Source organism: Vitis riparia, chromosome 14 (genome assembly GCF_004353265.1).
Source record: "Vitis riparia cultivar Riparia Gloire de Montpellier isolate 1030 chromosome 14, EGFV_Vit.rip_1.0, whole genome shotgun sequence".
Taxonomy (NCBI): domain Eukaryota; kingdom Viridiplantae; phylum Streptophyta; class Magnoliopsida; order Vitales; family Vitaceae; genus Vitis; species Vitis riparia.
The window spans coordinates 15,301,952-15,314,717 of NC_048444.1; the positions used below are offsets into that span (position 1 = coordinate 15,301,952).

The 12,766-nt window shown below is 40.1% G+C and overlaps 1 protein-coding gene across 1 annotated transcript; it reads left to right on the forward strand.

Moving 5' to 3' along the window:
- The first annotated feature begins 11,615 nt into the window (after positions 1-11,615).
- On the forward strand, positions 11,616-12,405 carry LOC117930486 (delta(24)-sterol reductase-like). Its single transcript, XM_034851138.1, has 2 exons — positions 11,616-12,080; positions 12,178-12,405. Exons 1-2 carry the CDS (start codon positions 11,616-11,618, stop codon positions 12,403-12,405), a joined length of 693 nt encoding a protein of 230 aa, XP_034707029.1.
- Positions 12,406-12,766: the final 361 nt, after the last annotated feature.

Consider the following 12,766-nt stretch of genomic DNA (forward strand, 5'->3'; position numbering starts at 1 on the left):
GAGCTTGTAAACTGATTGGGAGTGACCAAAATGAACTCTAAATATAAATAGAAAAAAAAAATAAATGGTTGCAGGCATTTTACAAATAAACCAAAACAGAGCAAAGAAATAGAGAATGATTTCAAATTCTAGAAAACTAAAAAAACCAAACAGAAAGTGTATCTAGATGATCTCACATATGTATGATTTCTAATGTCCACTCTTAATCATAGGAAACAAACCCAAACATCAGCAAGAAATAGAGCAAAATGGTGCAAAAATGGGATAACAAAGCATGTAGTAACTGCACCTAAATAACTCCAACTCAAATAAGGATTGTTTGGCTTCAAGCACTTGATTCCATAGGTTCTCCCAACTCAGCAAAAGCCTTCCCTTGCTTATTTGATCCTCCTCTCTCACCTTCTCCCAAAAATCTCCACTTGCTGAAAACCTTTCCCCCCTGTTTTTCTTCTCTTGAAAGCCTCTACCTGTTCCACTGCTCCTTGTTCAGAGATGTCTCTCTCCCAACCACCACCATGGCAAGGTGGTGATGTCTTTGCCACATGTCCCATGCATCCCCTTGTGGAAATCGTCCCCCATTCCTTTCCATAGAGATGCCCAGCTCTTTCAGGGTGGTAAGAAAATATCTCATGAAATGCTAACAATGAAAGCAATAATAAAAAAGAACAAATACCCCTTGGTCCGCAAGAGGGGTTTACAAATATGTCATTTTTCGGTAGAGTTCATGAGTATAAGGAATATGAACACTAGAGTGAAAAGAAAGTATGAATAGTGAGTGGAACAAAGTGAACTCTACCAAAGAAAAAGAAAGACCCTTAAAGGTACACAAGTAGAACACAAACTCATTCAAACCAACAAAGGAATAAAAGGGGCTCTAAAATCCTAAGAGAAATGTAGCTCTCAGGGTGTCTCTAAAGTTGCGTTATGGACCCAGACTTCCTCTAAGATGTCTCCAAAAGTGATTCGAAAATCGATGTCAAAGTTGAGTAGCAGTCGAACCACCTAGGAGCATAAGGACGAACATATATAGAAGGAAAACTACATGTGCACCATAGAGGACACAAGGTGCAAGGTATCTAACAATACAATCAAGACACATGCTATGAGCTCAAAGAGCTATATCACACATAATGAAGGAGGACAAATCTTGGAAAATCACGACTTTGAACGCTTGAAATGTGGCTTTGAATGCCAAGACTGAGACGAACGATTTTGAACAACTAAACTATGGCTCTAAGTGCCTGTGGAAAGAAAGGCTCTGAATGCCTATGAGAGGAATGGCTTAGAGTGCCTAATGAAAATGATGGCTCTGAACTCCTAATGTGAGAGTGATGGTGGCTCTGAAGGCCTAAACTAAGGAAGATGGCTTTGAACGCTTAAATTGAAGAAATGGCTCTAAACGCCTAAGCTGAGAAAGTGGCTTTGAACACTTAAGTTGGAGAAAGTGGCTCTGAATTCCTAAACTGATGAAATGGCTATGAACGCCTAAGCTGGGGAAGTGAACCTGAACATCTAAACTGAAAGAGGTGGCTCTGAACTCCTAAATTGAGCAAGGTGGCTCTGAACGTTTGAGCTCTTGAAATGACTCTCAACACCTAACTAAGAAAGTGGTGGCCTAGAATGCTCGTAGAGAGAACGACTCTGAAGGCCTATGGCTTTGAATGCCTATGAAATTGGTGAAGGTGACTCTGAACACCTGTGGGAGGAATGGATTTGAATGCCTATGAGAGAAATGGCTTTGAGCACCTAATGAAAATGATGGCTCTGAATGCCTAATATGAGAGTGATGGTGGCTCTGAACACTTAAACTAAGGAAGGTGACTCTGAACACTTAAACAGAAGAAATGGCTCTGAAAGCCTGAGCTGGAAAAGTGGCTCTGAACGCTTAACTAAGAAAGTGGCTCTGAACACCTAACTAAGAAAGAAGTGGCTTTGAATGCTTATCTGAAGAAGGAAAAACTGATCAAAATGGCTCTAAACACCTAAATTGATAAAGACGACTTTGAATGCCTAAACTGAGCAAGGGGGAATTGAGCGAAACAACTTTGAACACCTAAATTGATAAAGGTGACTCTGAACACCTAAGTTGGAGAAGTGGCTTTAAATGCCTAAGTTGAAAAAGTGGTGGCTCTGAACATCTATGGGGAGAATGGCTCTGAAGGCCTAAATTGAGGAAGGTGGCTCTGAACGCCTAAACTAAGCAAGGTGGATTTGAATGCCTAAACTAAAACAAATGGCTCTGAACACCTATATCGGAAGAAATGGCTTTGAACGCCTAATTGAGGAAGGGGACTCTGAACACCTAAACTAAGGAAGTGACTCTGAATGCCTAATACGAGGAAAGTAGCTCTAATCGCCTAAACTAAGCAAGGTGGATTTGAACGCCTAAACTAAGGAAGGTGGTTCTGAATGCCTAAAGTAAGCAAGGTGGCTCTGAATGCCTAAAATGAGCAAGACAACTTTGAACGCCTAAACTATGGAAAGTGGCTTTAAACGCCGAACTGAGGAAGATGGCTCTGAACGCCTAAATTGAGGAAGTGGCTTTGAATGCCTAATCAAGACGGTGACTCTGAATACCTAAGTTGGAGAAATGGTTATGAGCGCCTAAAGTGAAGAAGACGACTTTGAATTCCGAACTAAAAAAAATGACAACTCTAAATGCTAGGAATGTTGTTCTAAATGCCGAACTAAAGAAATATGGTGGCTTTGAATGCCAAGCTGACCAATGGCTTTGAATGCCAAACTGAAGATACAACTCTAAACACCAAACTGAAGATATGATGGCTCTGAATGCCACACTATGAATGACGACTCTGAACGCTAAATTGTGAAGAGATGGTGGCTTTAAAAGCCTAACTGAAATGTGGAGAAAGAGTGGTTCTGAACGCCAAACTATGAACAACGACTCTGAATGCCAAATTGTGAACAGCGGCTCTTAACGCCAAACTGATGAATGTGGCTCTAAATGCCTAAACTAAAGAACGAGAACAACGACTCTAAATGCCACAACTGTGAAAATATGGTGGCTCTGAACATCAAGCTGACCAATGGCTCTAAATGCCAAAATTAAAAAGAAATGGTGGCTTTGAACGCCTGAAATGTGGAAAGAAGTGGCTCTGAATGCCTAATATGAGGAAGTGGCTTTGAATGCCTAAACTATGTAAGGTGGCTCTGAACGCCTAGTTAAGGAAGTGGCTTTGAACGCCTAAGCTAAGAAAAGTGGCTCTAAATGCTTAACTGAGGATGGTGGCTCTGAATACCTAAGTTAAAAAAGTGGCTCTGAACACCTAAGTTGATGAAATGACTTTAAACACTTAAAACTGGAAGAAAAATGGCTTTAAACGCCTAAAATTGGAAGAAATGGCTTTAAATGCCTAAAACTAGAAAATATGGTGGCTCTGAATGCCAAACTAAAAAGAAATGGTGGCTCTAAATGCCTAATATAAGGAAGTGGCTTTGAACACCTAAATTAGGTAAGGTGGCTTTGAACACCAATGTGAGAAAGTGGTGGCTCTGAACGCCAAAGTTGAGAAAAGTGGCTTTAAACGCCTAATTGAGGATAGTGGCTTTGAACACCTAAGCTAAGAAAGTAGCTCTAAACGCCTAAGCTGATGAAATGACTCCAAATGCCTAAAAATAGAAGAGAAATGACTCTAAATACCTAAAATTGGAAGAGATGGCTCTGAACGCCTAAAATTGAAAGAGATGGCTTTGAACGCTTAAAACTGGAAGAGATGGCTCTAAATGCCTAAAATTGGAAAATATGGCTTTGAATGCCAAACTGAAAAGAAATGGTGGCTTTGAATGCCTGAAATGTTGAGAGAAAGTGGCTCTGAATGCCAAGTTGAGAAGGAATGATGAAGGAAAATATGCCCTAGTGTGGCGTGTCATCACAATTCTCGATCCACTAAAAGGGTCTAAAAAAGACTTCATGAGTCTTAAAAGATGCTCCGATGACAATTCAGAATGGTCAAATCAACTATAAAATAAAGTCTCACAACCCATTTGACTGAATCACAAGGCTTGACAAAGCGTCATGATAATCCAAATGCCTTTAACTCGAGTTACCCTGTTGGACTGGGGAAACTATCATCGCCTTAACATAACGATCTACTAAGGAGTCATAGGTACTGGAATGGTCAAAACTCAAAAGTCATGCTTCCTTGAAGGCTCATCTTGACAAAATCATCAAAACTACGACCAACAAAGAAGGTTATCAAAGCTAAGTGAGAAATCAATAATCTCGGCAGCAGAAAAAAGAGGACTATGCTCTAATATAGCAACTGATGCATCATGGCATGCAGGTAACCAAATGGCTTAAGACGAACACTTCTATTTCAAAAAGTTAAACCATCCACAACTTAGAAAGCATAGGTATACCGACCTGCCCTGGTGACTCGAGAATAACTCTATGAGGGTGTATAAGAGATCTGTTATGTAATCTACTGAAATGATGATATGGGAGTCTATGCACCTGAGATAACATCATCAAAGAATCATGACAATATAAAAAAATACGAGTTTGACTGAATGACTTAAGAAAGGCTTCACTAGAGAATCATGATAAAATAAAAGCATATTATCAGCTCGACATGTATCTCGTAAATAGGGATGATCGTGTAAATCAATGGAGATCTGCAAATCTCAACCAAGACGAAAATATGCCCCAATATGGAACTAGATGTGTGGTAGGTCGAAAAATCAAATGACATCAAATCATCCATCATCAAATGCGTAATCCTAGTCACCCATATCCACAGTTGAATTAGATCCAAACTCCAAAAGAGCATTTCTCAAAAGAAGAAGCATGATGACATCTAAATATCAAAAGTATGAGCCTGACTGAATGGCCAAAGAGATACTTCACTGGGGGATCATGATAAGATAACAATAGACCATCAACTCAACATGCATCTCGTAAGTGATGAGGATCATGTGACTCCATGAAGATATATAAATCTCAATTGAAAGGGAAATATGCCCTAGTATAATATTAAATATACTATAGATCATAAAAATCAAATAACATCAAATCATCCATCATCAAATGTGTAATCCTAGTCATTTATATCCACAGCTGAATCAAATCTAAACATCAAAGAGGCGTTTCCCATAAGAAAAGACATGATGACATCTAAATATCAACTAAATCTCAAACACTTGTCAAAGTAGGGGTTGTTGAATATGACATTTGATCCCATGAACTTAGGGTGGTCTTAAGACACGGGACGTAACGTAGGCTAGGGTAATAAGGTAATAGAAACGAAGGGAAACTAGGCCCAAATACTCGATGATCAAAACCCATGCCCTCATGTATGAAATGCAACATGTATAGAAAAGCTTAGTGCCCAATATGAATATAATATCAATAGGAGACAAATGAAACAGATTGAAGTGATAATGAAATATGTAAAAATGATGTAAAAATAGTAGCAAACTTGGAATAAGTCACTGTAAGACAAGGATAAGAGGGTGAAGTGAAGGGAATGAATCAAAAGCAATAGCGAGGATGATGGCGAAACAATGAACATATAAGGAGGAATGATGATCAACTCAAATCAAACATGGAGTGAAGTCACATCAACAATGAATGTAATGATGGAAAAGACAATGACTCAGAGTCTCTAGGAAAAGGTCACTCATCTCACTCTCTAACAAAAGATGTGACGAGTGAATAAAAGAAAAAAGGATCTTGGAAAGCTCACATACGAACTCTCACCAACAAACATACTCGATAAAGTGACCCTCGAATATCAATATACATGCTCAATGATGGAGAATACCATGCACATACACACATGTGTTTTTTTTTTTTATTCATTCATTTTTTTACATATATACAAATGCACATACCTTGAACATAAACAAATGAACACCAAAGGGACAAGGTCAATAATGGATGGATGTGCTCTCAGGCATCAAAGTACCATAAACTCTCTCCAATGATATGACCTTCTCAAGCTAAGGGTCTTCAGATCAATATCCATGGTATAAATAATGGAAATGATGTGACCGTCCTCCATGTAATGAACTGAGGAGGATCACCACTCAGGATGGGGAAAAGATCAAGCAAAACAAGTAGTAAATGAGACAAAAATGAAAATAAAAAATGAATAACACAACCAATGAGATATGATGGAATGCAATAGTGTGATGGTAAGAAAAATAATGAGAGAAAGATGTGCTCATAGGCCCAAGGCTCATGAAACTTCTAGATGAAACATGCATACACTAAAGGGCCCTTATCCCAGTGTAAAAGTGTAAGCAAGGCAATAAGAAAGAAAGACTCTGATGCACATGTGAGGCTCAATGGGTTAGCAACGGTTTGTATGTCAAAATGGAATAACAAGGTTGTAGACTCTCCATTTTGTCCTTCTAGCACATGTCTTATTATGTGTTCGTTTGGTACCTTACAACAATTCCCTAGTGGCCCATTATTACTCATGTTGCTTATCTTTTATGAGCCACCTTGGAGACTTTGATTAAGAGATTTATCTAACCCCATTGTGACCCTTGGCAGCCCTAATCTAGACTTAGGCACTATCTTAAACATCCTAGGCACCTTCTAGCCTACACACACTCACCTTAGGTCACTTAGGCATATTACACTTCACCTAGATTCACCTAGGCACATTACACTTCACCATGATACCTTTTTTATTACCTTAGGCACTTTTTAGATCACCCTAGGTTACTTATGCACTTGTCAGGCTCACCTAGGTTCATCTTAGCCCTTTTAGGTTCACCTTGGCCCACTTAGTTCAATTAGGACCACTCAGATTCACATGGCCCTGTTTAGGTTCACTTAGGCCCATCGAGGGTCACCTAGCCCACTTAGGTTCATCTTGACCCACTTAGATTCACCTAGGCTCATTTAGGCCCATTTTGATCCACTTAGGTTCGCTAGGTCCACAAAGGCATCTTGGCCCACCTATGTCACTTTTTTGGTAATTCCTACATGACTTACATAATTTGCATGATTTGCATTTTTAACACTTGCATGTACTTGATTTCTTATTTATTTATTTATTTTATTTACTTATTTATTTGTTACCATTTGATTAGTTATTTGTTTTTATTTATTTATTTTATAGAATATTGCATGAGATTGATGTGATTAATTGCGTAAATTGATGTCTTAATTTTTTTGTGTACCTATGATAGACATAATTTTTTAATTGCATAATTTTAATTAGTTTTAATTTTTGAATTTCCTGACCTTTACTAATTTTAATTCTTATTTTATTTTTGAGATGAGATGGGAATGCACACACGGGAGAAGATCCTTGATGTACACGGCTACATATATGTGGGGATATTCTATGCAACAAAGAAAAAGAGAAGGTTGCAGCGGCACCACGGGGAAAGGGGGATAGAGTCCATACACACTACTAGGAAGGTTAGTGATTACTACTCAAAACATGCTATTTTGTAGCTTGTAATTAGCTCTTTTAAACACCCTTGAGTAGTAATTATTACCTTTTAACTCAATTGGCATGTTAGGGACCCTTGCAATCATTTCTAATCAAATTGTGTTAAGTTTTGGTGTTTTTGATAGCTTTTAGCTACACCAAAGCAATCCAAGAATGAGGGAGAGCTGTATATAGTTCATGGCAAAGCTTTTGGAAGCTCAAATTCATGAAGAACCAAGCTTTGGAGCTCCATAGCCCTTTGCCAAAGTCGTTCAAAGTATGCAAGGAAAGAACAACGGAGAGAGGAAAAACAGAGTGAAGAAAATAGAGGATAGTAGCTGCAGTCTTCCTTCGAACTTTTGGAGCACTTTCCGAAGTCCATTTTCTCCATGCTATATACCATTTCAAAGCTCAGGAAGTCAAGAATCCAACACTTCAAACTGTGTACGATTTGGAGCTGAAATGAGGAAGATATGACCTTCAGAAGACAACTGCATCAAGCTAAGAGACAATTTCGCACCTTGCGAAATTGGAACTTCAACATGCGAAATTTAAAGTGGATGGCAGCTGTGCAGTCGCGGTGAAGCCCAACATGCGAAAGTGATTTTGAAACTTGCGAACTTGGATCTCAACGTGCGAAAGTGGATTCTAAGTTGCGAAATCAACTTGCGAAATTTTCGCAAGTCACCATGCAACGTGCGAAACTGGGATATTTGTGCACCAACTCTTTTTCTTCTGATATTTTGTGTCTAAATCTCCATTTTCTCCTTGTATTCAGCCACTCATGTAATTCCTTAGCTAGGAAGTATTCAAGGAAGGGTAAATTACTTTCCTATATAAACTCTCTTGTAAACACTTAAAAAACTCTCTCTAGGGAGCTTGTTCCAGGAGACCAACTTTTGTATAGTTTTGGAAGGAGAAATACAGAGCTCTCTTTGCTTTCCTTTTCTCTCTTCTATTTTCTTTTTCTTGGAAGCCAAACAACCTCTGAGGATGTTTTCCCAGAGGATGAGAGGCTAAACCTTTGGTTTCTTAGAGTGAAGGAAGCTAGGTGAAAAGTCCAGATGCAAAAGTGGAAAACTCTCGTGCATTAAATACAGGTAGTTGGAGTTCATAAATGGCTTTTAAATCTAAAGTTTTGCTTTAAATCCCTTAGAATCACTTTGAATGGCCAATACATGATAAACTTTTAGGTCTCTGTGGATACTTATTACTAGATCCACATAAGACCATTAGTTATCATGTACGAGCCATTGGAAAGTGGCTCAAGGTGAGGACCCATAGTGTCTAAAGCCATTAATGGAACTTGACTACCATTTCTATTGACTTTTTATGGATTAAATCTTCATTGTTAAACCTATACCGGTTCGGGAAACAACCATCCTTTATGTTGTTGTCCCCAATACAAGGAGAAAAATCCGGAATTTCCCACTTTGCATTTTGAACTTGATCCTAGCAACCTTTAGCTCCGGGAGACTTTCTTTCTTCCATTTTTACCTATTTCTATGTTAGTTTAGTTCCAAACACCACTTTCAAAACAAATTTTATTTTCTTTTAAACTTTAAGTTTTTGACAAAGGAAATCATCAGACTCAATTTCTAATCTTGAGTCTATCACTGGTAGAGTGAAAACCCATCCCAGAGTTCGACCCTAGAGCTGCTATACTATAGTAGCTTTGCTATGCCAATATAAGGTCATAGGATTTATAAATATTTTTGATTAAAATACCCAACTGGGCACGAATCAGTTAGGAAAGAGAAGACTGCAAAAAAGGAAGAATTTTTTTAGAGAAGGAGAACCAATCACACTTGAAGCCGAGCAATACTTCTCAAAAGTAGGTTCTTCCAGGTACGGTCACATGAAATTCTCATCTTCTCATTTTATATGATTCTACATTGTTTTTCTACAAATCCCCGTGTTATCTTGTTGATTGGTGTGGACGAAAAGGGCCTGTAGACCCCCATTTTGGGAGTCATTCTTGCAGCTGATGCTTGACAAGTGTCACCATCTTGCATGGCCACGTGTCACTCCCGGATTAGTCAATATGGGATCAAAATAGTGTTTTTGATGGCCAACCAGAGGTCGACACGTGTCCAAAGAATCTGCAAAAAGCTGCAGACGGTTAGAGGAGCGGGGTGGCCAGCTGCTTGGTCTCTTTCCTGGCCGTTTGAGATATTGGAAAAGGAGGGTATCTGCAGAGGAGGAGGTGTTTTTTCAGAGGCTGGCTTTTGGGCGAAGAGGGAGGCGACTAGAGAGAGGTCTGGAGGACTGTTTGAGGGGGAAAGCTTCTTGAGAGGAAGCAGCAGAGCTGGGATTTTGAGGAGATGAGCTAAAAAGAAAAACAAAGCAGGTTTTCTGGGGAAGGAGGGGGGGGGGGGGGGGGGGGGGGGGGGGGGGGGGGGGGGGGAGAGCATTGTTTAGGTAGCTAGAGGAGCTTTAGTTGGATCGACATTGGAGGAGGAGCTTTTTCTGGCGAAGCTACTAGTTACAGGAGAGGAGAAACTCAGCAGTCTCTTTGCTCATTTCAGCTGGAGGGGGAGTCTTTCAGGTGCGTTTTCTAGACCATATACTTGTTGCAGTAGATTTCCTTGATGTTGTTGTGACTGTGTTATGAATAATATGTGCCTTGTTCTTCATATGAGATTTATTTAAGAGTGATCCGATTCCTTTTTATCTCTCCATTGGGTGCTTTGAGTCATATCTTTGGGTCCTATTTCCACTGATTTTCCCACCTATACATGAGCCTATTGACTCCAATATGAAAGGGAGCTCAGGTCGGTGTTTTCTTTGGTTCAGTTGATACTCTGTTTTTGTTCTTGTTCCCTTGTTGTTCATACTCTGTTCTCGATGGCCATTCATGCCCTCCAAGGAGAAGAGTTTTTTGGCCAGCATTGCTTTGATTTCTGTATGGGCACAGTTTCTGAGTTTGGGTAGCAGTTGTTTCGTTTGTTCGTGAGATTGCTGGGTCATTTTGCTCAAAAAGATGGGTGACGGCCATAGCAAGGCATTAATGTTATCTCTCAGCTATTGATGATTCTGGATACATATTCGAGTCTCAACAAGGGCAAGGTTGTCGCCCACCCATCAGATATGAGATACTGTTGCTTAGAGAATAGAGGTTTGGATGTTCAGTTGATAGTGTTAACAGAGAAGAAAAGGCCTCATTTGAACACCGTGTCATCCCCCATGGCCTAAAACTCCAGTGTTTCCCCCAGTCATCGAAGCGTTGATGCAACTTACCTCCAGTGTCAGAGTCAAAAGCTTGTTCAGCAGTTAGAGGTGCAGAAGCATGAGTTGCATGATCTTGAAGACAGAATCAAAGAATTAAAAGACAGGCCAACTTCATATGATGACATGTTGATTACCATGAACCGACTCTGGAGTCAGTTGGTTGATGATTTAATCTTACTTGGAGTACAAGCGGGGAAGGTCAAAATGCTATGCAAACCTCGGGCCATGCAGACCATTCTTGGGGTCTGATTCCATCATGTCCTGCTGAGGAGATATTTCTCTGTAGGCTGCTATAAACAGATTCTTTTGAAAGCAATGGGAACGATGAAATTGTTAAATATGTTGAAGAAGCCTTTGCTTTGCGACATTCTTCTACTCTGGAGTTGATGAAACCTCTGGAAGATACCATCGATGCTCAGAGGGTCAAAACAGAAAGCATAGCACAGGCTTTGCAGGGAAAGCTGCATCACCAATAAGTGGCATCCCCTTCATGGCCCAGGACCACCAGCTCCAAATGCGTCTGTGCATGCATTCTCTTGATGTCTTTGGTAATCAACTTGGCTGATTAGGTGCTTTTGTCATTTGCTTTTGCTAGTGCTGCTCGGTGATCATTGTATTCTTCCTGGATGCTTCAGTTGCTTCCTCATTTTTGTTAGGAAGTTTGTTAATTGAGAGAACCCTTAAAGAGTTTGACATGTTAAACAGAAGAGTGAATCAACTGGATGAAAGTGGTTTGAGTGCAGAACCTTTGTGTAGCAGCTCACTTCCGAGGGATTGTTGTCATTTTTGTTGTCTTTCCTATCTCCTTCACATACCTTGGAGACGTCCGATCTGAATCGAAATCTTTCAAGCAGCGTCAGGAGGAACATAATGAAAATGTCAAAAAAAAAAGTCATAAAATGTCTCAAAGAGAGGAACCCATCAAGGGATGGCCTTGTCTGCACAGCCCGGAAACCCTGGATTGCAGTTGGAATGAGAAATGTTGACTATAAGCAGGCTCGGCATTTTGAAGTTTATCTTTCAACTTTCAGAAATATCCTGGGCATTGACAAAGAGAGGATGATTGCCAGATGTGAACCCCTAGTCAGCATGGGGCAGATTAGCAGAGTTAGTGCCCCAATGAATCTTACCTTTGTTGTGGTTGCTGAGCATGAAGATCTTATTGGTGGCCTCATCAATGGTTATGGAATTGAAGGAAGCTCTCACATTTATGGCTTATTCTCTAACACTGATGTGGCTTATGAAATCATTTTGGCTGATGGACAGCTAGTTAGAGCTACCAAAGACAATGAGTACGCTGATCTTTTCTATGCTATTCCATGGTCTCAGGGAATACTGGGGCTTCTTGTTGCCGCTGAGATCAAGCCTATACCCATTAAGGAATACATGAAGTTGACTTACAAACCAGTAATGGGAAATCCGAAAGGCCTTGCACAGGTTTATTTGGATTCTTTTGCTCCCAGAGACGGAGATCAGGATAATCCTGAGAAGGTTTCAGACTTTGTAGGAACCATGATTTACAATCCTATTGAAGCTGTGTGTATGGCGGGGACTCTCATATGCTGAAGCAACATGGGAGAAAGATGTAGATATTGCATTTGCTCAAGATGCTATTGATGAGTACAAGGCTCGTGAAGCTGCAGCTGCTATCCAAGGGAAAATGGTGGACATACAGCGTAAGGTGAATAGAGCAAGTCCAAAGAAGCTTGATGAGGAGCCTGGTTGGTTAAAGGGAGGACAACTTCGTGATTGCAGTCATTGAAGTTGACAGTGAACACCCATTACCCATTCCATTAGCTCCATGCACATACCCATAATCTTGCACATATCCTATCCTCATGCACATACCCATCTCATCCCACCTAGGTCAACCTATCCTTTACACTCCCTGTACCTACCATATACATACATCTCCACCTCATCTATTCAAACCTCTCTCTAATCATACACTATACCCGCTCTCTTGGCCACCTTTCTCCTTCCCCATCTGCATGTCTATATTTCACACCCGTTTGCTTTATCCTCCCATCACCACATCTCTTATACCCACCACTTGTATGCTTCCACATTCCATTTCATCCATACCCATTCACCTGTAAATCCCATGCCGTAATAGCCATTTC

Bases quoted from the DNA above. Each gene is read 5' to 3' on its own strand.
- LOC117930486 (XM_034851138.1), top strand. From the start codon at position 11,616: ATGAGAAATGTTGACTATAAGCAGGCTCGGCATTTTGAAGTTTATCTT. The intron at 12,081-12,177 runs GTTTATTTGGAT...ATCCTATTGAAG, and splicing joins ATCCGAAAGGCCTTGCACAG to CTGTGTGTATGGCGGGGACT.